The sequence below is a fragment of the Notamacropus eugenii genome, chromosome 5 (assembly GCF_028372415.1).
Source record: "Notamacropus eugenii isolate mMacEug1 chromosome 5, mMacEug1.pri_v2, whole genome shotgun sequence".
NCBI classification, from domain to species: Eukaryota; Metazoa; Chordata; class Mammalia; order Diprotodontia; family Macropodidae; genus Notamacropus; species Notamacropus eugenii.
The window spans coordinates 2,666,734-2,694,036 of record NC_092876.1 but is presented as its reverse complement, the minus strand read 5'-3'; the positions used below and the strand labels follow the sequence as shown (position 1 = coordinate 2,694,036).

The 27,303-nt window shown below is 41.6% G+C and overlaps 1 protein-coding gene and 1 long non-coding RNA gene across 2 annotated transcripts; both read left to right on the top strand.

Moving 5' to 3' along the window:
* Window positions 1-6,747: 6,747 nt before the first annotated feature.
* LOC140504463 (vomeronasal type-1 receptor 4-like) lies at window positions 6,748-7,494 on the top strand. Its single transcript, XM_072609429.1, has one exon. It carries the CDS (start codon window positions 6,748-6,750, stop codon window positions 7,492-7,494), a length of 747 nt encoding a protein of 248 aa, XP_072465530.1.
* A 10,055-nt stretch (window positions 7,495-17,549) lies between these two features.
* LOC140508197 (uncharacterized) lies at window positions 17,550-27,100 on the top strand. The gene is made up of 3 exons (XR_011968329.1): window positions 17,550-19,639; window positions 24,675-24,793; window positions 25,584-27,100. It is a non-coding gene; the product is annotated as an uncharacterized lncRNA (long non-coding RNA).
* Window positions 27,101-27,303: the final 203 nt, after the last annotated feature.

Below are 27,303 nucleotides of genomic sequence, written 5' to 3'. Positions count from 1 at the left end.
TTCAGTGATATCTATGAAGCCACATTTCCTGCTTCTTGAAGAATATCTGTTTGTCACACTCATTGATGTTAAACTAAACATGTGTGAAATGATATTGGAGGCTTCTATATTTGCAGCCGAATTCTTTCTTGGGTTTTGCTGCTTTGAACTTCAGAGTTTCCAAAGAACTGTTTTTTCTATATTGTAACTGCTCCTTATATTAAAAAGCTTTAAGAGGTACACAGTATGTAAGAAATTTTCTCTCTTCTTTTTCCTTTTCAATTTAATATCTTTTCCATTAGTCAAAACCCTCAGGCAAAACTGTTCTCATTTGTCCTTGTTCTGTACTCTCCAGGCCTATGGACAAGATAGTTACTCCCAGTTTCTAAGTCATGGTCTAGAAAGCCATGTCCATCCTTAAAAACTATGCATTTAGTAAGTTGCCAATTTCCCAAAGTTGCTCATCTGTCCAGTATCATTAGTGATAGATGGTCAATAGTGGTAAACTTGCCACGTGAGCCTATGTGATCCTCCTTTTCTTGTCTAACACTTCTATTCTTGTTATCGTCTTCTAGATTGATACCACATGTCAAGTGCTTTGCATACATTAAAAGCACCATAGAAACTCCTTCTTGTTGTATCTTTTGTGTGCATGTGAATCACAGGAAGTGGGTATGGGATATCTACTTTAATATGAATGTTTCTCGTGTATGTCTTGGACACTTGAGATACAGATTCTTCCATTATTGGCATCAAGCTCATAAATAGTGGCCTCCATGCCACTGGATGACAGGGATCACCAGCTAGTCATGTTCTTACATTGCTTCTCTCCTCTCAGACCATTTTCCCCACATCCTCAACATCAGCCTTGTCATTTTCCATGGACCCTTTCCTCCCCTACCCTCTCTTCTAATTCTGGGTCCATTAACCATGATCCACTAGTCAATAAACATTTATTAAGTTCATTTTTTGTCAGGCATTAAAAAAATGAAAAAGAAAGACAAGTCTTGCCCTCAAAAAGCATAGACTCCAATGAGGGAAGACAATACATAAAGAGAAGCTGAAAACCAGGCTGGCTGGAGCAAAGGAGAAGTCCAGAGGTATGCAGAGGGATGGAGAAGAAGACAGATGGCCTGGGTGCCCTCCTTTGGGGAACATTCTAGAAGGCTGTGAAAGCAGATTCTACTATTGGTCCTACATAGGATTTCCCTTATGATCCCACTCATCATCCCTGGAACTTTCCTAACTACCACCCACCACTCCTCAATGTGTGTTGTGCCTCCCATTGGAAGCTCATTGAGGGCAGCTCACAGTTGTCTGCGAGTGGTACACAGTAAGTGCTTGACAATTTCTTTTTCATTCATTCTTTCTCTTCTTGTTTTGACCCCATAAATTGACCTATCACTGATAGCTTCAAAGATGCTACTACATCATTCCTGGGAGAACAAGCAGCTGCTTTCTTCTTGGGCCTTTCAGTTTCCTTATCTTCTGAAGAGCCTCAGCTTTGTTTCTTAGCTGCAAAATCTTCAATAATCTTTTATCTTAAATTCCTCCTGTATGTGACATTCTTACATTTCCAACCTTCTGAAATAGGGCTAGGAGTCCTGTGTGTCTTTCCAGATTTTTTCCTCATTTTTCTTTTTGAATTAGAGTCTTTTAAGACATTTCAATATCTCTGGTAACCTAAACTGTGGAGTAGCATTTCTCAAGGCTGGGCAATCAGCTGGCCCTTTGAAACCATAAAGCCATGAAGAAAAAGAAACACTGCCCTCTCCATGCAAATACGTCTGCGCAACTCTACAAATTTCCAGGAAATGAGAGTCTCAGCTTTTATCTTCTGAACTGACTTTGGTGATAATAACACAATTGGTTGGCACTTTCTCATAAACCTTGAGATACCTTTCAACATCTTCAATACAAGTTTTGTCACTTATCTCTTGGTCCCTTCAGATTCTCATTCCTGGTTACTAAGATTTTTCTCATAATTATTCACTGATTTCTTCTAACTTGTTCCTACTTATTTGCCCATCTACCTGCTTCTCCATGAATCCTCCTGTACTCTTCTTTCCTTCACTTCTTGTTTCAACTTCACCTCAATCAGCTTTTTCTTCTCCTCTTCTTATCTAGGATTGTCTCCAGTGCATCCTGGATCCATCTTCTTTGTACGTAGCTGCTTCCATGTTGTCTCCTTCCATTAGGTTGTAAGCTTCTTGAGGGTTGGAACTGTCTTGAGTTTTATTTGTATGCCCAGGACTTAGTGCTGGCTCATTGCAGGTGTTCAGTAACTCTGGGTTGTCCTGCCTTGACTTGACCCTTCATATTGTTAGAAGTGAGCCCATCTAACAAACCCCTAACAGTGAGAAACATGCTCACCTTAAACAAAGAACAATACCTGTTGTAAAATCAGGAAAACCTTTATTAATCTTTACATCCATTCCCCATGAATAGACAGGAAGCCTCCCCAGTAAGGTTACAGGAAGACTACAACACGTCCATAAAGATGGAGTTTCTTATACTGTTGTCCTAACTTTGGATCTCCCACTATACCTCCCCTGGCCATGTGACTCCATGTTCTCCTCTCTGATAGGCTCTTCCTGATGCAGGTCCTTGGGCCTGCACATTAGTTTCAGACTTCTCACCTGTCCGTGCTAGGTCACAACCCCTATCACCTAGGAATGTGGACAACAGAACTTTCTTGCCTCCCACAATGTTCTCCTATTCTCCTGTCTTTTGTCTACTTCTGCTCTTCTTTCTTTCCCTGCCATTCCACTCCAGCTCCTTCTCTTTAATCCTTCACCTCCATTAGCTCGTATCATTTTCCTCCAAGTTATTCTCAGAGCCTCCCCAGACTCAGTCCTTGACTTTCACAGGTGCAGAGCTCTTGAAATCATCATAACAATTATCTTCTCTTATTCAGCACACATTCTATTTCTTCTCTAGTCCTTTCTGCCCTGCAGCCTTCTTCTTCAGCAACCAGAACTTCCTTTCTTGGGTCACATGGCTTGTTTCTTTTTTCTTTCTTTTCAATTTATGGGATAAAACAAGAATTCCCATAACATAGTACAACAAAAAAAGATGATTGTACATGAAACTGCAAATCTACAATGCATAATTTGCTGTCCCTTTCAAATATATGATAAAATTATCATGTAATTCTTTTCTTCCTCCCCACCCTAGAGATGGCTGTCATTAGACACTAATGCATGTATGTATATACATATACACACATACATATACATATATATATATAAATACAGATATGTGAAAAATTATACTATATGTACTTCTGTGTATGAGTTCTTTCTCTGGATATGGATAATGTTTTTCTTCCTCTGTCCTTGATAGATAATTTGGGTATTTATAATAGGCAAAATAAATTCTTCACTCAAACTCATTCTTAAAATAATATTGCTCTTGCTGTTTACAATTTTCTCTTAGTTATGCTCACTTTGCTCTTCTTTATTTCATGCAAGTCTTCCCATGTTTGTCTAACCTCATTGAGCTCATCATTTCTTATAGCACAGTAGTATTCCATCACAGTTATGTACCAAAGCTGGTTCAGCCATTCCCCAACTGATGGTCATCTCCTCAGTTTCCAGTTGTTTGCCACCACAAAGAGAACTGTTATAAACATTTTAGGACATAAAGGTTCTTTTCCTTTTTTGCCAATCATCTAGACCAAAGATTGGCATTGCTGGGTCAAAGGTTAGAGTTAATTTAATAACTCTTTGGAGAATAGATGTAAAGATTGCTCTCCAAAATGGTTGGATCACTTCACAGTTCCATCAACAATGAATTAGTGTCCAAATTTTCCCACATTCTCTTCAACTTTTATCACCTTCCCTTTCTATCATTTTAGCTAGTCTGATATGTGTAAAATATCTCAAGGTTATTTTAATTTTCATTTCTCTAATCAATAATCAATAAATCAATAATCATTTTTTCATGTGACTTTATAAATTGTTCTGATTTCTTCATCAGCAAAATGCCTGCCTATATCCTTTCACCATTTATCAATTGAGGAATAACCCATATTCTTATACATTTGGCAAAGTTCCTTGTATATTTTAGATGTGAGACCTTTATCTAATAAATTGCTTATAAAACTTTTCCCCAAATTTTCTGCTTGTCTTCTAATCTTGGCTATCTTTGTCTTATTTGCACAAACCCTTTTTAATTCAATGTAATCAAAATTATCTGTTTTTCCACCTAATTTTGCTCTCTATCTCTTGTTAATTCATATATTTTTCACCTATTCAAAAGTGATAGGTAATATGTTCCAGGTTCTTCTAGCTTTCTTGCAAAATCTCTGTATTGAAATCATGTGTTCATTTTGAATTTATCCTTGTAAATGGTTTCTGTCATGCTACTTTCCAGTTTTCCCAACAATTTTGCCAAATAATGAATTCTTATCCCAAATTGTTGTCTTTACACTTGCCAAATACAAGGTTATTGTGGTTATTCGCTGCTGTAAATTTTGTGCCTATTCTATTCCATTGATCTACCTTTCCGTTTCTTAGCCAGTACCAAATAGTTTTGATAATCACTGCCTTATAATATAATACAATAGTTTAAGATCTAGTACTGCTAAATTTCCTTCCTTTACAATTTTTCATTATTTCCTTTGATATTCTTGACCTTTTTCCCCCCAATGAATTTTGCTATGTATTTTTTTCTAATTCAATGACATAGTTTGGTAGTGTAACTGGGATGACATTGAATATATGAAGTAATGTATTAGTTCTGCCTACTCGTGAACAATTAATATTTCTCCAATTATGTAAATCTGATTTTATTCATATAAAAATGTTTCATAATTTAGTTAACATAGTTACTGTGTTTATTTTGGCAGATGTGCTCCCAGGTATTTTATACCACCTAGAGTTATTTTAAACAAATTTTAAATTATGTCTTCTTGGAGAGTTTTGTTCATGATATCTAGGAATGCTGATAATTTGAGTGGATTTACTTTATATCCTGCTACTTCACTACAATTATTAACTACATTGTCTAACTTTTTAATAATATCATGTCATTTGCAAAAATACATAGTTTTATCACTTCACTCCCTATTCTGATTTCTTCAATTTCTTTTTCATTCTTATTGTTACTGTCATAACACCATTGCTTCTTCACCATCTCTGGTGTGTTCTTTCAAAAAGGAAAATAATCGGACTTAATATAGTAAAGTCTATTAAATGTATTCTTCCCTCACATCATCAGATTCGCTCTCTGTAGCTGTCTTATGCATGCTTTGAACTTCCCTTTCTATCCAACACACCTATGAGAAGCCCTTTTCTGTCATCCCTAGCTTCTGCTCATGAAGGGCTGTGGAACTCCTGAACTTCTTTTTACAGGATCTCTCTTCCTTAGTTACCTTCAGCAACTATCTGTTCTAACTTCCATTTTCTATATTGGTTCTTTTAAAAAAATGAATGTTTAAATATCTATTTTATAAATCCAATTTTAAGGCATCATGTTGATGCCTTATTGTCTTAAAGTCCCCCCTCCACTAATACCTCAACATAATGAGGTATTAGTGGAGGGGGGATGTTAAGAGAATAGTTTCTTAGAATTATATTGAAAGTCACATTATTGCAAATGTTTGAGGAAGAGGAACCCTTCATTGTCAGTTACTCTTGGCAAAATGAATGCCTTCATAATTCTTCCTGACTCTTATGCAGATTGCCATGTGCATGTGTGCATGCAAATATATTTAAAAATGAGGACAATACCCATCTAAAATATGAGAAAATAGTACAAAGCTGATGCTTCATTATGGCCTGGACATTGTGCTCGATTTTCACAGCATATCTGAATAGATTCCAAACATAAGTGTATTGGCTTAAAAAGCTTTAAACATATGCCCAATAATTAGCTCTGTAGAACTAATGTTTCCTAACGACAAACATAGCCAAGTTCAAAAACATCATTCCCCCTTTGGCACAGGGGAGTTGAACTGTTCTGTCCCAACAAGGCTTTCCTACCACCTAGCTATATGACTTCCATCAGTACACAATAACAACACTTGCAGAATTATAGGGTCTTAAATTGCAAAGTTAATCTCTTCTTCCCTGGATACAAGTGAAGGCATTTTTTCTGGATTTTACTCAGGGCTATATGTTCTTCAAATACATAGAGCTTTGACAACTTGGAGCCAAGGGAAACTTTAGTAGAAGAGAAAGACTATTTCCTTGGAGATACAAGACTGAACATGTTGGCTCATTGGAGCTACTCCCCAGGTTCAGGCTTCCACAACCAGGAGCCATGGTCTCAGAATTTCTCATGTGTCACATGATGGATATAGGAAGTCTATGCATGAAAGCATGACAGAGGAAGATGATGTTTATGGTCCTGAATACACATGTGTATGAGAATGTGGGTTGTAAAAGGAAAATCTGCTTCAATGCCTGGTTATGTGTGCATAAGGATGTTGTGCGTGATCATTTAGAAAATGGTAAAATACATTTGTCCATCAGTTTTTCCTGAATCCCAAGCTTCCAGTACCAATTTCACAGGTGTATTATAGAACTCATGTTTTCTGTGAAATCAGTGGTGTTTACTGTGTCCTTATGTCTTCTCTAAGGTCCTCCAGGCTCTGCCAACAATTCTCCCTAACATTCCAAGAGCACCCTTCTACATGACATGGTCCTAGGGACAATATTCCTTCCCCTGACTGGAGTTGGGGTCCTTGGTAACTCCTTCTTGCTCTCCCTTTATGGCTGCACTTTGTTCACCAGACACAAGTTGAGACCATTGGATCCCATTATGGCTCAACTTGCTCTGACCAATGCCATAGTTCTTCTCAGCAAAGGAAGCCCAATAGCATTATCATATTTCAGGACAAAATATTTACTGGGAGATATAGCATGTAAAATTGTATTTTACCTCCAAAGGGTCAGCCGAGGCAATTCCATTTGTACCACCTGCCTCCTGAGTACCTTTCAGGCAATTATCATCAGTCCCAGCAACTCTAAGTTGGCCAAATTCAAAGTCAGAGCCCCAAAGTACATCAGCCCCTCCTGTGTTCTGTGCTGGGTCCTCAACCTGCTCGTAGACAATAATGTTCTGATATCTATAAGTGGCCTAAAGAACAATAACACCAGTCACAGAAGTGGAGTTAATCTTCTTTATTGCTACTGTGAAAATACAAATATAGGGATCATCGTGCTGCCATCCCTTCGAGATATCTTATTTATGGGATGCATGGGATGCACCAGTGGCTACATGGTGCTTCTCCTGTACAGACACCACCAGAAACTCAAGCACATTCATGGAAGCAGCCTCTCCCCAAGGATCTCTCCAGAGATGAAGATTACAAGGACTATCCTGGTGCTGGTTGGCACCTTTATTTTGACTTTTTCCATCAGCTGGGGCCTTGCACTGTATAACGTCCATATGATTCATTCCACTGTTAACTTGGTGAATGTGAGTGCAATCATCATATTGAGTTTCCCAAGTCTCAGTCCCTTTCTACTGATTCGCAGAGACATGCTCGTGCCCAGGTTCTGCTAAGCTCCCAGGGTAATGCCACATCCTCATTCTCAGAATTTATATGTTATTTCACTGACTGGTTTTTACTGTCAGGATGCTTTGTGTTCGTTCTCTCATGATCTTAGGCAACTGAATAGCCAGAGACAGAACTGATCAGGGTATAGCCTTGTGAACTTCTAAAGGTTGGAAGAACCATTCGAGGTCCTACAGGCAACTAGAGTCAGTATGAATGCCTCATCATAGGGAAAGCACCTCTGTTGATGAGGAAGATGGATATAGAAAGGCAGTCAGTCTATCATCGAAGCAACTTCAGAGACCGTGCCTCCTCCTGATGGAGAGTAGTACCAGCTATAGCCTCTATAGAGAAAGGCACAACCCCTCAGCATATTTAAGGGAAATGCAGTAGGGCTTCTACAAAGGGAAAATAATTTTTCCATGGCCAAGAGTGGGGAAGTACCCCTCTGTCATCCACGTGTTCCACAGGAGAACCTCACTAACATTGTACATTAAGTTTAAGCTCAGAATCCCTGGGGATATTATGTGCAAGGGAGGATGAGTAAACCCAGTTTGGAAGGAGTGTTTTTGTAACTACTGTTCTTATGCTATCTTCTCAGTAAATTCATTTCCTGAAAGTCAATGGAGTTCTAGTGGTTGGTTGTTAATGGTGAACCCACAGAAGAAGGTTCAGGGACAATAATACTTAAAATATCAGCACATAGCCCAGGAATACCCCGAGAATGATGAAAGGAGAAGTAGGCCCCTACCTTCAGTATTGGCACCAGATGCAAGAGTGGGAAATAAAGCTTGGGCAAAAGCCTTCGCAGAGACTGAATGAGAGGCCCATGGATGTGGCAATAACAGTGCTGGAGCCAGACAGGTGATGGCAACATTGAACTGCACACAGGCATGTCGCTAATAAGATTCCATTTCCCCTGGGCAAGGAGAAATTGGTGAAAGACTTTTGACAGAGTTGAGAGCAGAGTGGGAACCTTTCCTGAGACAGTAGAGATCTCTGTTCAAACCCAGAGCCTCCCTGTTCATTTCCTATTAAAGATAAATGGATAAGGGTTGGGAGATGGGGTCGCAGCTCTTCAGCATGCTTTGCATGGCTAGGTCATTTCGTTGGGTGCAGCATATCCATATAACTGAGCTCGTCAACCAGTACATTTAGATTCATTGGTAGTTGGATAAGAAGTTCACAGAGAGACAGCCAAGAGCCAAAATTAAGTTTGTAGATCCAGTTATAGTGGGATCCTCCATACTTGACCACTCTAACACTGGAGCTACAGCATGGAAAGCCCTTCTCTGGTTTCCTCTTGGGACTGAGGGCAATTTTGTATTTTGCTTACTCTGGCTCAAATAATGTTAGATGCTGAAGAACTCAAAAGACAATATTCAGCTCAAGTCATTTTTGTTTCTTTGATTGCCATGGATAGAAAAACTCATAACCAAGTGGCTAGTGGTAATAAGCTTCTTCATTCTTTGCTGGACTGGATGTCATTGAGAGACCATAGTCCAAGTGGAAGAAGATTTCTCTGTGCATCAAAAGATGCTGCAGAAGCTCCAATACTGGGATGACATCACTTTGGTTGAATCAAGCTGTGGATCATCAAAGCTTCCTGGAAGAAATCCAGAACCACTCAAAAGGGTATTGACCTCCAAACACGCACATAAGAAAGATTATTGCCCAGATTTCAACATGCATCTGATCAGAAAACCTGCAAGGCCTGACCATTAGCATGTCTATCTTGGACAGTTGGTGCAGATGAATGAATTGTTCCCAGAGCTGAACAAAAGGAGGAGAGTGGACAAGATTGCATACCCAGATATTGTGAATACCTTTTTATGATCCACCACATTCCCATAGAAACAAAGGTCTATCATTTTAATAGCAACATTTTAGCAATTTGATGAGGATTTAAGGCATGCCTAGACCATCTCATCTGAAGCCATCGAATGAAAGCTGCTGATATTGACACTGGTGTGAAACAAAGGCTTAGGGTTAGCAGCAAAAGACATCTGCTTGATGTAAGAGGAGGAGGAGGAGGGGAGAAGAGGCACCTCTTGGCAAATGGCCTCATTTTTTTCAGTAAATTATGAGACAAATTCTCAGCTACAAAGATTGGAGAAATGGGAGTCAAGAAAGTTTCTTGAAGAAACTTTTCTTGATCATACTTAATGCTATTGCCTTCTCTCTGTTGAATATCTCTGATTTCTACTCTCTTGAGCATACTTGTAATAGATATTTGCAGGCTGTCTCCTCCATTAGATTGTGAGCTACTCGAGGCAAGGAATGATGTTTTGCCTTTCTTTGTATCCCCAGCTGCTTAGCACAGTTCCTGCCATAGAGCAGGAGCTTAATAAATGCTTGACTGACTGGCTCACTGTGTTTTTTCATTGTTAGGGGGTCAACAATGAGTACCAGTATGTTTAATCACTTAACATCAGATAGCTTTTACAAAGTTTCATTTATTTATTTATTTGAAAGATATAGTCAGAACAAAGAAAACAAACATATTCCCCAAGACCTTGGGGTCACCCTCTCCCCTACACCACCTCAGTCTCTGGGAGAGCAATGTCAAGTTCATGTCCAAAGACAGCATTGCCATTCACCGAGTCCTTGTTTCAGCCTTCACTGCCATGAGACCAGAGAATTTCTTACAAAGATCAGTACTGTCTTCTCAGAGCATCGAGGCTGATTTGGCTGTGGCATCTGTCCTGGAAGCCAGGCTCTGGAATGTAAGGATGCCCACATCACAACCTTCCAAACTCACTAAGTCCTAAGTCCATCCCCTATCCCTATGACAAAGAGGTCAAGTTTCCTCAGGAGATATTCCTAAAGTCCTCCTTGAGATGGATCTCTCACTGGACACTGTGAGCTCACAGAATGGGACTCAAACATCAAGTGAGGCAGAGAGAAAGTGAATGAAGTTGTCAGGCCTTTGGATAGATTCCCATTCTGGAAGTAAGTGACTGAAGGAAGTTAGGAAATGTATGCCCACAGTGTTCAGTGTCTCCTCAGGACATGCTCTTCTCAAAGTCATCTATTGAAAGCCCTTCCCATGGGAGACTCATCAATAGAGCCAGCTGCTGGGGGACCCGGGTATGTACCAGATCGTTTCAGAATGAGTGCAATGGAGGTGAAGAAACACAGCTGCTAGGCTCTCACTTGGCTGCTCTTCTTAATAATCAACAAACATTTATTAATCATCTACCCTGTACCAGGCAGGGCAGCTAGATGATTCAGTGGATAAAGTGCTGACTCGGAAGTCAGGAAGACCTGAATCTTCTCACATTCACTAGCTATGTGACCCTGAACAAGTCACTCAATCTCTGTTTGTCTTAATCCACTAGAGAAGGAAATGGAAAACCAATCCATTACCTTTGCCAAGAAAACCCCATGGACAGTATTGACATGCTATGTTCCATGGGGTCAGGAACAAACGTTAGACACAAATGAATGTCTAAACAACAACAATGTACTAGACACTGTGTTAAGAATCAGGGGTACAAAAAGAGTCAAAAGACAGTGCTTACCTTTAAGGTGGAGACAACATGCAAACAAATAGATACAAAGCAAGTTATGGAAAGAATAAACAGGAGACAATGAAAAGAGGGAAGTAAGAGGGTTCTTGGGGAAGACTTCCTGTAGGAGACTAAAATGAAGCCAGATTGGGTCAGTAGCTGGAGAGAAGGGATAGAATTCCAGGCATGAGGGACAGTCAGAGAAGAGATGGAGAGTCCTGTGTATAGACCAGTAAAGAGGGAGAGTTAGGACATATAGTATAAGAAGAATGGAGAGGTAGAAGAGGATTAGGTTATGAAGGGTTTTGAAGGCCAAGCAAAGGATTTTGTATTAGATCCTGGAGGCAATAGGGAGTCAATGGGGTTTATACATGGGGTGATGTGATCAGACTTGTACTTTGGAAAAATCATTTTTGTGGCTTATGGAGAATGAGTTAGAATATTGTGAAGAATAGAACAGAAGTGGCTTATGGAAGCAGAAATTCAAAAAGAACAAGAGTTTATGGTGACAGAGCCCCTGGACACCTTCAGTGAGCTTTACCCCATTCTTAGAGAACCCTTTTCTCTAAGAGTGCGGGTTGATTCCTTCAGAAGAAGCCCATAGCCTAGTAGTAGGCCATGGGGAGAGGCCACAGACAATGACGATCCAATGATTTCAAGGATATTTCTGGGCACCTCCTTGTTTTGTAGTCATGCCAACACAATCAAAGTCCCTGGAACTCTAGGTTCCCTAGCCAATAGCTGACCAAAGTGTTCATGGTAGTTTCCTGCAGACACTGCCCAGGGAGATGAAGGCCTCATCTCTGGAAATGAGGAAAGGAACCAGATGACCCTAATGCTGAAGTCTCAACTCAGTTGGTAAGGTAAGAAATCAGACTGACTTCATCTTCTGTGACAGGGGGGAACCAGGACAGACCAGTCTATCTTTCCTTTTCTGCCTGCTGACCCTGTTGCTGAAGTCTCAGGTCAGCTGGTAAGGTAAGGAACCAGGCTGCATGGTATGCAACAGGAGGGATTCAGATCAGAGCTTCCCCTGCTCCTCTCCACAGGCTCTAGTTACCCTTTCTCCTCACTTCTGTCTCTGAGAATCCCCAGTTTCTCCTAAGCTCAGCCAGAGGACTGTCATGATCCCCCCTCCAGATGCTATTGCCTTTGACCTATCCAATTAGCTTTTATCTACCTGTGTAATTTAGGTTTCTCCAGTGTAATGTAAGCCACTTGCAAGCCAATGTAAGCAACTTGTTGTGTGGTTGAGCCAGGATGGTTCCAGCACTTTTCTGTCCTCCTCCCTTCTCCCTAACTTCCTTGTTACTATTGAGAACACCATCATCATCTCAGTCTCCCAATCTAGGAGTCACCCTTGACGCCCTACTCTCTCACCCTCTGTGATAGGGTGTCACCTCTACAGCATCTCTGGAATGTGTCCCCTTCTCTCCTCTGACCCTGTCTCCATCCTAGTCCAGGCCCTCATCATGGCATGGCATGCCTTGATTACTGCAGTAGCCTGCTGGTGAATCTGCTGACCTCAACTCTCTCCTCACTCCACTTCATCCGCCATTCAGCCACCAAAGTGATCTTCCTAGAGAAGGTCCAACTATGTCATCACCACCACCCCTACTCAATAAATTCCAGGGGCTCCCTGCCACCTTCAGAATCCTGTTTGGCTCCTAAAGTTCTTCATAGCATGACCCTTTCCTCTCTGTCAAGTCTTCTTACACCTTACTCCTCTCTACATCTTCTATGATCCCGTAATGCTTCTCTTCTCATTCTTCTTTCAACAAGACCCTCCATCACTTCACATCAGACCTTCTCACTACCTGGCATTCTCTCCCTCCTCATCTTCCCTCCTGGCTTCCCTGACTTTCTTCAAATTCAGCTAAAACCCCACCTTCAGCCAAAATCTTTCCATCCTCCCTTCACACCATTGCCTTCCCTCTGACTTTATCTCCAAGTCACCCTGACTATGTCTTGTGTGTGCACTGTTGATTGCAGGTTGTTTCCCTCTTTAGAGTGTAAGCTCCTTGAGGGCATGGAAAGTTTTTACTTTCCTTTGCATCCCACCACTTAGCACACAGTAAGTATTTAATCAATGATAAATGCTTATTCACTGACTGACTCTGAAGGGTCACAAAGAGCTTAAGTGCCACCAGACCGGTTCCCAGCTCCTGCTTCTGGCTGCAAGCACTGCTGTCAGTGGGAATGGCTCAGCTCCAGCCTAACTGGGTGGAAAAAACCCTGGCTCCAGCCTCTTCTGGAAGAAGAGCTCCCATCAGACCTGAGCTCTTCTCCTCAACCCCCTGGGCAGGGAAAGCTTAGCTCTGCCCTGACAAGGAGGAAAGGCATCAAGATTCACTGGGTCAGAAGAGATAGAGATGAGACCTGCCACCAGTGAGACTTGCAGCCCTGCAGGCTAAGGACATTGCTCCTGAGGAAAAGGCACAGATCTGTTCTGTTGCTCAGGAAGGGAGCCAAGCTCCATCAGTTGCAGCAGGAGAGATTCAAGGCCTGACAACCCTATTTCCTCTCTTCACCCCCTACCCCGGAGCTCTGGATGATGACCCTGATGCTGAAGTCTCAACTCCATTGGTAAGGTAACCAGACCGACTTCAACTTCTGCAGTAGCAGGGATTCAGGACAGACCAATCTATCTTTCCTTTTCTGGCTGCTGACCCTGGTGCTGAAGTCTCAGATCAGCTGGTAAGGTAAGGAACCAGATAGATTTCATCTTCTGCAACAGGAGGGTTTCAATGCAGACCTTCCCCTTTTTCCTTCTCCACAGATAATGGGAAAGGGAAAGAAGGCTGGGAAAGGCTCCACTGTTGTCTGAAGGGACTTCCTCAGCAGGTGGCATGCAGGGATGCTAGTCCCATTTCCCCTCAGGCTGCATACACTGTTTTGGGCGGATCGATGGATGGAACTGAACTGGACTCTGAAGGGGGAAAGGAGCGGACCCAGTTGTAGTAGGAGGAGGGAAAAACAGACTCCCCCATCTCTGCCCTCAGGCCCCCAAGAACATTTCTTTGAGGAGGAGGACACATAAAGATTCTCATTCCAGGGCTAAGGATCCAGCCTCTGTTCCTCCTGACACATAACACTCTATCTCTGTTCCCCAGAATTGGAATGCTCTATCTCTTCACCTTCACCTGCTGGCTTCCTTCAAGGTTCAGAACAAACCCTAGTATCTCAGAGAAGTCAATCCCCCCCCAACTCTCACCAGGTGTACTCTCCTTGAAATCTCTCAGGCTCCCAGTCTAGGAGTCATCCTGGACTTCTCACTCTCTCTCACCTCCCATATCGAATATGGTGCCAAGGATTGTTGATTTCACCTCTACAACATCTCTCAAATATGCCCTTCAACCTCCTCAGACTCTGCTCCACCTTGGTGTAGAGGCATCAGCTTGTACTTGGATTATCTCAACACCCTGCTGGGGAAGGATGGGAGATATCTTCCTGCCTCAAGTCTCTCCTCACTCCAGCCCATCCTCCAGTCACCAAAGTGATTTTTCATATCTTCCCAACCCACCTCTACTCAATAAACTCCAATGGCTCTGTATTGCTCCAAGTGGCATTCAGATGTCTTCATAGCCTAACCCCCTCCTTCCTTTCCAAGTCTTCTTATACCTCATTCCCACACATGTTTGATGCAGGGCCACCAGCTTTCTGGCTGCTTCTCAAAGAAAACAATCCATCTCTTGGCTCTGGACGTTTTCTCTTTCTGTTCCTCAGGCCTGCAATGCTCTCTCTGCTCTGACTACTGACCTCCCTGACTTCCTGTAAGTCCCAACAAAAATCTCACCTTCTACAGGAAGTTTTCTCCAAGCCCTCTTAATTCTAGTGCCTTCCTGATGTTAATCCTTTCCTAATGGGAAGAATCTATGTGTACAGAAATATTTATATAAGCTTTTCTGTGGTGGCAAAATTGGAAATCAAGGGGATGCTAGTCAGTTATGGTATATGATTGTAATGGAGGACTGATGTACTTTAAGAAATGATGAGCTGACGGTTTCAGGAAAACCTAGGAAGACTTACATCAACTGGTGCAGAGTGAAGCGAACAGAACCAGGAGAACGTTGTACCCAGTGACAGCAACGCTGTAGTTATTATGATCAGCTGTGAAAGACTCAGCGCTCTGGTTATGACAGTTGTCCGAGACAATTCCGAAGGACCCTTGGTGAAAACTGCTGTCTCCGGGCAGAGAGGGAAGTGATGATCTCTGAGAGCAGATTGAAGCATGCTTTTCTCTGTTAACTTTTCTTTCTTCTTCCTTCCCTTCTCCCCCTCCCACGACCCCACCCCCGCACGGTGGCCAATGTTTGCCTTGACAATATATATATAATGGGTACGGTATTTCTCGCTTTCTCACTGGGCAAGGGAAAAGGTGGAGGGAGAAAATTTGAAACTGAATACAAGAATTAGAAAGAAAGAATTTGCCTCTCACTTATCCCATCCACAGGCTGCTTTGTTGGTTGTGTTTGCCCGCTGTGTCTCCCCTTGGATTGTAAGTTCGCTGGGGACGGTGACTGTCTCTGGTCCCTGCCTGTCTCCTCCGTGCCCAGCACCGGGCACGCAGTAGGTGCGCCATCAGTACCTATGGACAGTGCTTTCCCCTAGAGCTACCTTCCGTCTGCTCCTTGTGCATTCCGCAGAGACCTAATTAACCAGGCGTCATCCCTGCCTTAGAATTCGAGCTTTCCACAGCCCTTACTACGTGCTGACGGACTGACTGACTGACTGATAGGCAGCCCCAACTGGGCCCTGAAGGCCGGGAAAGGTCCAGGTGTCGGCCCCTGCGGCAGGTAGAGATGCCGCGGTAGGCCTGGAAGGCCACGAAAGGCAGCCCGAGCCGGGCGGGGCGCAGCCACAGCCACCCGCTTTCGCTTAGGGATTGTCCTGACAGCCGCCGCACGCACCCCGGGACTACATTTCCCATAGTGCACTGAGCTCAAACTCCAGTTCCCAGAATGCCAATGATCCTTCAAGCCCCCCTGGGGAGGCGGATCCCGATCGCTGACGTCTCTGGAAGTGGTAGTTTATAGCGTCGACAGAGTTACGCAGACGTAGTTTTCCCAGAGAACGTCGAACTCCCTCTCCTCCCCCCAGAGCAGCTTTGGGAGCCCAATGAATTCTGGGAATGGTAGTTTAGCCGCCCTCAGCAGGCAGGCGCAATGCCATGAGCAGGAAGCTGTGGCGAGCCTCAGATTTCGAAGAAAGGTGGTGCCCCGCTTTGCGGAGAGGCGTGGCTGGAGAAAGTCTGGAGATGAGCCGGCCCAGCCCCCCTCGTCCCTGGTCCCTGAAGCCGCCCCGCCCCTGGGGGGGGCCTTGAAACCACCTTATGTTAATATAATTAGATGACGTAATGACGTGTCACCCGGGCTTCTGCGGACTGGAACCAGGCAGGACCAGAGGTTGGTGCGCGGGCACAGACTGACAGACAGACACACACACAGACACACAGAGAGACACACAGACAGACAGACACACAGACGCACACACAGACACACAGACACCACACACACAGACACACACACACACAGACACCACACACACATACACAGAGTCCGGTCCCTAGGCCAGGGTCCTTGCTGGGACTGATAATGTTTAATATAAAATTTTGGAATAATCTCTTTGTTCTCTCCGAAGCAAACTCAGAGAATGCCTCCTCCTATGTCAACAAAGCCAGCCAAGGCCAACTCTACACTCCTTAGGAGACCTTTAACCTAGGACACTATCTTGAATAATGGGACTTTCCTTTATATCTTATTATCTATAGACACATACTATGTCATGGCATGTTAATGGTAAAGAAAATATAGACATGTTAGGTCGTAATTCCTATTGAACTTTGCTTACCCTTTCCTATGTCAGTTATCTGTTTAGGGCAGGAAGCCTGCCACTTACTAGTGGTGGGATTTCCTTCCTTGTCGTATGTCACCGAGACATATGTTTACCCAGCCTGGAATCGCAAGGCTTAACTGACATTGCACTATCAATTGTCTTGTCTTACTGAGTTTATGATTTATTCAACTAACAGAGTTCCTTTCTCATGGCAAAATATATAAGCCAGAAGATTTCTGCACTGGGTAGCCAGAACATTTTTCTGGCTCCATTATGCATTATGTTACCGTTTTCTTTAATAGGGAAATGATCAATTAATTAATTAAATCATACAATGTATGCATTTAGCCTGTTGCCTTTTCTTTTACCAAGTTTTCAGGTCAACACTATCAAATGTAATATTCCCTTCTCTGTCAAAAGGCTATCCTCCCTCTAAACAATCCTAGTAATGTCCTTGTATTCCTGCTCTTGGGGCTCAGGTGAGGTGAAGGCACCCTGGAAACTTTATCCTATAAGCAGATCTAGTTTAGGCTAGCCACAGCTACCAAATGACCTTGCCTCTTTCCTTAAGATTTATGGTGAATTATATCATGAAGGATAAAAACAATTAGAATGAAGTGAATTTTCTTGCTTGGATTACCAAGCTGGGGCCTCATGATCCTGTGTCCCTTCTCATGTAACTTCCCTTCCCCCTTGGTGAACATCCACGTCTTCAGATATATGAGTGACACTCAGGCTCATGATCCTTTTTATCTAGGTTAACGAAGCCTTTTTTCTCCACTTAGGAGTTTGCTTTATTTCAGGACTAACAGATCTCAGGAATGGCTCAAGACTTCAATGTGTTTATGTACACGTGTCTGCACTAGCATTTTGGCTGAGTAGAATCACTAATATTAAATTGCCACATTGGCTTGGTGGTTTCTTGCATCTGCCTTTTCAGTTTCATCATCATTTTCCTTGTTTGAGGAGACAGAATGTGGAACTTGGAATAAAACCAATTTTTCCCTTCCTCCAATCGTCAACAATTAACATTTAATTATTTTGTTTGTTTCTTTCAGATTCCCTTGCTGAAGAAAGGAGGTGTGAAATCACAGACCCAACTCCAAAGCAGGGAATTTATAAGGGAGTATCATCCAGAGAAAGACTTCTAGGAGACAGTTACTAGGATTTGAGTATAGGAAAAGTTTGGGAACATGATAACATGTTAGAGGGAAAGCAAGCTGCCCAAGGGGAACAATCATCAGTCAATAACAAGAAAAAATGAATATGGTAACTATCTATGAGAGTAATACATTCAGGGGAAGTTTCAGTCTGCCATCAATCTATGACTGGCCAGAGAAGATTCCCTTGGGAAAAAGTCACCATAAATATTATATATTTACAAAGAATTTCAATCAATTTTCAGACATAATTAGATGTAATCGAATATCCTTCCAGAAGAATGTGAGAATGATAACTTCAGGAAGCCTTTGGGTTACAGTTCAGACATTGTTCACAGTCATCAAATAAGTGATCGAGGTGAAAAAATGAATGTAATGATTGTGGAAAAACTTTCAGTCAGAGAAAATGCCTTCATGAACGTCATAGAATTCATACTGGATGGAAGTTTTATGAAAGTAATGAATATGAGAAAACTATTAGTCAGAGAAGGAAATTTAATGAGCATACAAAGATTCATGCTGAACAGAAGCCTTATAAAAGTGAGGAATTTGGGAATATCTTTAGCCAGTGTGGACACCTTACTGAACACAAAAGGATTTATATTGGGCAGAAGCTATTTAATTGTAATGAATGTGGAAAAACTTTCAGCCAAAGGAGAAACCTTAGCATACATGAAAGAATTCATACAGAATAGAAGCCCTATGAATGTAATGAGTGTGGGAAAGCCTTCAGCCAGAGAAGACAACTCAATCAACATAAAAGTGTTCATACTGGACAGAAACCCTTTGAATGTAATCAGTGTGGAAAATCCTTTTGCAGAAAGGAAAGACTTAGTGAACATCAGAAAATTCATGCAGGAGAGAAACCCTTTGAATGTAATCAGTGTGGGAAATCCTTTTCTGCCTGAGTGGGAGACTTAGTGAACATCAGAAAATTCATGTAGGAGAAAAACCCTTTGAATGTAGTGAATGTGGGAAAACCTTTAAGAACAGAATCAGCTTTTACCATCATCAGAGAATTCATGGTGAGAAAACCTTTGGTTCCCGTTAATGTGGGAAGGCCTTCAGCTAGGGAGAGGAAGAAGTACTGATATCTGAGAAGTCCTTTTGGAGAGGAACCATTTGAATGAAATAAATATGGGAAAATCTTCAGTCACAAGACACATTGCTATTAGAGAATTCATTTTAGTGAGAAACAACTTTGATATGAGTATAAGGAAACATTTATCCAGAGGATACCCTTTATTGTACAAATGGTTGAGAAATCTTTACCCTAAAAAAACTTTAAGGGAAACCTCTTGCCTTACTCAACATTAGAGAATAAATACTGAAGAGAAACCTCTCATAATGAGTATGGGAAGGTATTCATAGAGATGGGATACTTTCATAGAAAATAATTCACATTGAAGAGAAACCCTTTGTATATAATGAATTTGGGAGAGCTTCATCCAAAGTTGCCATGAGTGAAAAATTCATTGTCCTACAATCAAATATGTCTTTTTTAATTTGGTGGGCTTGTACTTTGATGACAGGCCAACTGCCCATGGCTGGACCAATGTTTAAATACTTTCCAGCTTGGTGTGCCATGTACCAGAGTTTGCATTCTCTTATGAACCCAGGATTACCTCTAGGCATCAGAGCAGGAGGTAAGTGGACGAACTGCTAAGAATTCATTTTGAAAGAACAACAAAATCCCCACAAAAACACTTGACAAAGGAAGACCATAGTGAAACTTTGGGGTATAGCTCATCTATCAGAAACCAGAGGTTTTTATGCTGGATATTAGTGGTAGAGATTAGTACTGTAGGAAAGTCCTAAAGAGCTGTCATTTTGTAAATACTGGAGATTAAAAGCGACAGAAATTGCCACCAGTTCCAACATTTGTTGCCTTGAGAGGTTTAACAATGACTGCATTCTCTTTTCTGACCTACCATCCTCTGGCACACCTTCCTCCCAGAGAGCAGTAGAGGTGTGGATGTGTCATAGCAATAGATGTGCTGCTGCAGGAATACTAAATGTGCCTAATGTCTGAAATTAATAGAGAAATTTTAACAAAACCACTGAAAGGTTGGTGTGTACAAATTAGTGTGTAACTTCAGAGTTAGTGTTCAGGAATTTTCACCTCTTTTTTAAATTGGAAATTTATCAATCAAAAATTTTTCAAATACACAGACAAGGATTTTTAAAAGATTTGAAAAATGCTTAGTTACTTTTTAAAATTAAAGATAAAAATCGTTTTTTCTTTGGCATCTTCTGAGTTATTTTTCTCCCATATATGTGTGTATATAAACATATGTATATACATACACACATGCATATATGGAGGGAAACCTAAATATATTTGTCTATAGGTATATTTTTATTTTTTGAAACCAGGAGAAACCTAATTACTCACCCAAAGGGAAACGTTTGGTAGCTTTTTGTTGTTGGTGAAACTGCATCACTCTCCAGGCCTTAGACTTCTCATCCATTTATGCAAGTACTAGAAAATTGTACTGGTCCTACAGTCAGGAGGACCTAAGTTCAAATTCAGCCTCAGCCATTTGTTAGCTGTGTGACCCTGGGCAAGTCATTTAATCGTGACTGCCTCAGAAAAATAAGAAAAAGTTCTTTAAGTTGGGTCCTCAGTCGTACCCATAAATCCTTCCAGTCTTCTCCAGTTGCCTCTTGCACTCTTCGCCAGTGCCTGTTTCAAACATTAGCTCTTTCTCAAGCTACTCCTCTCTTCTCTTTTGTTTTTATCAGAGGACTTTCCAAACTTTGTGGAGAGAACAAAGCCTATTGCCTTTGAGGTCCTGGATTCTTGGTTTAAGATTTCTGTCCTTTCCAGAATCTTCTGCCAATTAGAATTAAACATATTATTAACTTCATCAGCTATTCTGAACCTCTTGAGCAGCCACAGTCTTATGTATTCAGATTTTACACACTTATGCCAACAAACTGGTCCCTTCTTGGATTTCTTTCTACTTTGGCCCATGATTATCCCCTGAAGAGGAATCAGAAGACTCTGATTCTGGTCCCAGTGCAGCTACTGACCTGCTGTAAGACCTTGACAGTCACTTCAGCTCTCTGGGCCTCAATTTCCTCGTTTTCTTTCCCTCTTCCCAGCCTGTGCCACTCCCCTCAGGCTGCTCCTGCATTCCACCACAGCCAGTCCTCTGCTGCTTTCTCTGTCCCTGTGGATTTTGGATGCTACCAGACCGAGCACTGTGCCTTCCTATTTCTTTTCTGCCCTTCATGACCAAATTCCTTGAGAATAAAATCACCCAGTCAAGAAACATTTCTTAAGTATGTGGTAGGTTCCAGGCACTGAGCTAAGTGTTGAGAATACCAAAAAGGCCAAAGGCAGTCTGCTCTCCAGGATCTCATAATCTAATGGAAGGCAAGCAAGTGAACATGGACAATCTAACTATATACAGGGAAGGTAAGAGATAACTAGAAGATGGAATTTTTGTTGGGACTCTGCAACTTCCCTGGCTTCCTGAGGAATTTGAGGAAGTCAGTAAGCTGAGATGAGGAGGGGAAGCATTCCAGGGCTGGAGAACAACCAGAGAAAGTGCCCAAAGTCTGGAAATGGAGTGTCTTATTCATGGAATATACAGGGGGGGGCCATCATCACTGCACAGAAGAGTATACGTTGGGGAGTAAGATGTAAGAAAAATGGAAAGACAGGAGAAAGCTAGGTTAGGAGGGGCCTCAAAGACCAAACAAAAAGAGCTGTGTTTGATCATGGAGGCCATAGGGAATCACTGAAGTTTACTGAGCAATGGGATGATGAGGTCAGACCTGCACTTTAGAAAATCACTGTGGTGGTTGAATGGAGGCAGGATTGGAGTGGAGAAACACCTGGATGAGATTCCTGTGGGTGAAGGTTATTGTATTGGAGGGGACAATGTCCATTCCAATGGAGTACACTCTAAGTAAGGAGGTTATTGCAAGTAAACATATGATAGGTGAGAAGACAGAGTGAAGACTGTATCATGTGAGGAAGGGTAGCAACACAGGTTAAACCAAAATGTGAAGAATATAATAACTAGTGAGGAATTGATACCTTATAGTAAGCAATAGAGAGTCGTTTTATATATGTGTTATTTCTGATAATTTCTCTTTTATCCACATTTACTTTTAAGTTTCCACAATAAAAGATACAGAGCTCAGAAGAGGCCATTAAATTAAGAGAACAGTCTGTATCCCTTCTATGTGTGCTAAGCTAACGCTTATTTCAGGAGAAAATACCTATCACCAGGAGTCATCTGATTGGTCATATTTAGGTGGAGACTACCTGGAAATACAATCATAAGGTCATAGATGGACCTCAGAGGTCATCAAGTCCATTTCTGTTATTTAATGAATGAGCAAACTGAGGCCCAGGCAGGTTGAATGACTTGTGCATAGTCACAAATAGGGTTTGAACCCTGTTCTTTGTCACCTTAAATCCTATGCTCTAACCTCTCCATCAAGCTGCCTCTTATTATGCTTGGGTATAATTCTGAGAGTGGGCCAGAAAAATGAACTGTTGTGACAACCACAATCCAGCACAGGATGTAGCATTTGAATGTCAGAGGCCTGTGCTGCCCAATTCATGGTGTTCTTAGCTGTGATAACATGGCAGTCCCATATCTAGGTGACTGGGGCCCAGCTGGCATCCCTGTACTTTCTTCCCTTGTCACTTCACAATATCTCCCACCTGAGGTAACCCTTGTTAGAAACAGCCTCACTGCAGGGATGTTTATGAGAGAGAAGCTCAGGTCATTCCCAGTCTCAGGAGGAGCTAATGAGACTCTAAACCTGATCTTTTCCATAGGGCCTTGATGGTAATTGGGACAGAGATGTCCAAACATGTTTTTCACTAGGACCCAGGGTCTCAGGTGCAGGGCTTTCAGGCAGGCATGATCCCTAGAGTCTGTAAGTGCTCAGTGATAGAGGCCAGTCTCCCTGGACTGGGGGCTGAACAAAGGAGGGAATTGGGGTCTTGCTCCTCCAGGACAACAAGGACATAGAATTCTGTCTGATGTAATGCCTAATAAATCCTCCCTTATTACTCCAGTTTTGCCCTTTTCCTGGCTATGGACCTGACATGCTCCATTGTGTTTCTACAGATGGTAGCAGCAGGCTCCAACCTCGGTATCTACTACTGAGGTCTTTTCCATTTGGCATCTGAGTGAAGCAGCTTCCATCGCTCAGGCCCCGCCCACTCCTTGACTCCTCACAGACTCAGGGCTTTGGTTGTTGCTTAGACTTATTGCGCAGATGCAGTCTCCACTTTACTTGTTACTGTTCCTCCATCTGCCTCTGTCTGTTGGAGAGACAGAAACACTTCATTGTCACCAGTACATCAGCCCTGAAGTCTACAGAGATGGGGACCTGGTGATTGGAGGGTTTTCCCCCCTATTCTCAGTTGAGGCGACCAGTTTTATGGGAGCTGAGTCTCCTCAGAAGCCTTGTAAGCATTATCAGTAAGTGCCTGAAGACATACGTGTGTAGTGTGTATGTATGTGTGTGTGTGTGTGTGTGTGTGTGTAGTGTGTGTGTGTCTGTGTGTATGTGTGTGTGTGCATACATGCACCAATTGCCTTTGAAAGGTTGGCTTTTCTCCTTGATGGCCATTAATAGTACTGCTAGAAGGGGCACACAGGCATGGCCAGCCCTGCAAACCACCAGCAGCTTTTCACTCTATACTAACTCACTTGGTGATAGTATCAATGTCCATCAGTTCAGTTATCATCTTTATGCAGGTAATTGCCAGACCTCTATGTTTATCCCTAATCTCTCTCATGGTTCTACCTCATAAAATCAACTTCCTTTTGTTCATCTTGAACTCAGTTTTCTCAAGGACAACTCATACTCATCATGGCTTAAACAGAACCGGTTATCTTCCCCTTCCCAACCTTCTCCATTAATGTCCAAGTCAATACCATCCTCCATTTGCCCAGACTCTCATCCTTGGGATCTCCATGTTATTCTCTACTCTTTAATCTCACTCAGCTCGCACATCCAAATGTTGTTCACATAGCCAATGTGTTTCATATGTGTCCTTTTTACTTATACAACCACCACCTTTGTTCACCGCCTCTCTCCTTGACTATCGAAAGAGCCTTCTTATTGGTCTCTGCCTCAGTTCTCTTCTCAGGCTGATCTGGTCTCCACTCAACTGCCAAAGTAATCTTTCTAAAGCACAGGGCTGACCATGCCATCCTTGCCAATCCCCACTCAGTAAACTTTAGGAGCTTCCTGTTATCTCCAAGATCAAATTAAAAATTACTCTGGCATGAAAGTCAATTCTCTGTCTTAAAAGCAATTGTTATTCACATTAAAGTAACACATTCAAAGTTCACATGTAAGTTGAAATTGTTTGTATATTCTGTACATGGCTGTCTAAGAGAAGGGGATATGCCCAGATGAAGTATTGTGTGAATCCTCAGCTGAGCTCTGAACAAAGTGTCAGGTTCCTGTGTTGCTTGTGTTCCTGAAAGGGACCCTGTCACAGCATGCAGTCCTGAGTTGTGAAGTGCCCAGAACAAATGAGGTCCCCTCTCTCATGTGCTTGCCTCACAGGGTACTATAGATGTATGTTGCCTTTTTACCATAAATATTCTATTCATTTGCTTGAGAATACATTCAGGTTTATGTTTGTATTATAATGCATTTAATTAATTATGTATTAACTTTTATATATAACAGGACCTGTGCTATTTTTATGTCTTCTGGTTAAATAATGGCTGTGTGTAAGATCTAAACATCGTTAGAGTGAATGGCTGACTATATGACACACCTAAGGTGGAGGCTCAAGAGCTAATATGGTAAGTAGAAGTGTATTTCCCCTCACTGAAGCCTTATGGTGGTGGTCTGTCTTTGGAATCAACTGCCAGAATGAGTGCGGTGGGGAGTGAACAAGTCAAGCCAGTAGGGATCATTAAAAATGTTCCACTTCAGGTGTGGTGTGATATGTAAGTCGTATTCTATTAGTGCATGGCTATCCCACGTTGCATTTTATCATCCACCAATACTGTGACTCCTGTTATATTTGGGAATCTATGTTTATGAGTATATGTTTTTTTGTATCTCACTTATAACTCATATGTATACCAAACTTACCAACTCACCTATACCTACTCATAGACCCCACCATCCATATGTGCACACATTGTACACACACATATTTGTGTATATCTATGTAGATATGGATATATAGATACATATGAGAGAGGTAGCCAGGCATAATGATTTGAGAGTTGGACTGAGTGTCATGAGCTAGGTCACATGCATTCTTTGACAATTGTCCATTCCTAAATATACAATCAGACTTTGAAGGGACCTTACAGACTATGTAGTCCACCCCAAATCTAGAGGAATATTATCTATAATAATGGTGACAAGTGTTCATCTAGTATCTGCTAACAGACCTTGCTTCCTCTTTGGACAGCTCTTCTTGTCAGAAAGACTTTCCTAAATAGAGCAGGAGAAGCATCAATTAATTTTCTATTTTGGATGCTGGCAATGTAGGATATAGTGAATGTAAAGTGGTCCAGAGTATAAAGAGCTTTAAGATTTATAAGACACATGATCTCATTTTAAATTTCCATTTCAAAGGCTTCTAAATGTCAGAGGTGGGGCTCAAAAATGCATCTTGCTTCACTGTGTCCATCCTCTTCCCACTACAACATTTCTTCTGTCCAGTGATGAAGAAGCAATGCCCAGTGAACAGATTGCCAAAATCACACCATCTTGTTTGATACAGATGGCAAATTTCATAGAAAACCCAGAGCGCATGGATCTGGGAGTGAAAAGACTTGGACTTGACGTATGCCTTTATCACTTACTACTTCTTTCTCATTGTGGGCCCCACTTGTCTCAGATGTAAAATGATCAGGCTGTATGACTGGTCATAGTACCTCTAAGAAAGTGAAAAAGAGGAAGGTCCTATGTATACTGATGTGTTCATAGCAGTATTTCCTGTGGTAGGAAAATAAAAACTGGAGACAGAATAAGTGTCTACTGATCGGTCAGTGACAACAACTTGTGCTTTATGAATGCAATGAGATCATATTTTACCATAAGAATGGAGAACAGGGGAAGGCCCATTAGAAGTGACGCAAGGTGGATTGGGGAGCTGAGACCAGTGGCTTCAGGAATCTAAACAAAAATAGCGCTAGCGGTAAGTCCAATTCTGGCTGTCTAGAAGAACTTTTCTTGGCCCAAGGGAATAAGTGATGGAATACACCGCTTGTCTCAGAGGAGAGAAATGGGGGATTAAGAGATCATTTTATTTAACTGGTTTTCAGTTACTTAATGGCTATGTCCCTATTAGTGCAAGTAATGCACTTCTAAGAAGTCTGCATTATTCACATTTGCATGGCATAGTTCCATTAAACTGTAATCAATGACCATATTTTACATAAATATAGCATCAAATTGTGCGAATTTGAACATATATAACTGCTTTGGAGGCTTCGTTCTTTGCTCTAATTATGGCTTAGCTGGATGTAGTGAAATATTATCAGGAATTAAACTTCTCAGGTTTAAAGTTATACGGAAACTGGTTTTTTTGCTTGTTTTAATTGTTCATGAATGAGTTGGCTAACGTTATCACTTTGTTCCCCATTCCATTTCTCAATCCATGATTCTAGAATAAATGTTCAGTACTTGAGAGCAGAGAGTATTTCACATTTTGTCTCTGTGCCCACCACAGTGACTGGCACACAGTAGGTGCTTAAATGCTTCTTTATTGATTAGTGAATGTAGATCAGGTTACTTACATCTTCTGCTCTGCCTGCCATAAGCTATAGGGGGAACAGAAAGGAGCTGATGCATTTCATAACTAGTGCTCCCTCAAAACATGTTTTACATGACTGAATCAAAATGTATTCTGAAGGCATAGGACAGAAGCAGAGAAAGTTCAGTTCTTATATTCTCATAAACATTACCAAACCACAAAACACTAAGGACCACAGTCTTGCCTTGTGCACATTATCTGTCCTTTGCAAATGACAGTGTCTGAAATCAGTCAAAAGCTGCAATGCATCCAGAGACAAGATCAGTCTTATATGTTTAATGTATGTATGCTTGCAGTCACAAAAGTGCATATTACCTGTATACAAAGTTTTTAAAGAACATACTAAAGAATTATAAATTACTTACATGCAATAGAAGTTAATGTCCTTCAGCTGTCAGCATTCACATCCTTGAAAACAATGTCTTTTTTCTTGGTTTCAAGCCTTTGTTTCGTCTCTACTTCAATAAACTCTAAGTAGAAGTTTTTATTTTTTTTCTTTTTATTTATTTAAATTTATTTTTAGTTTTCAACATTCCC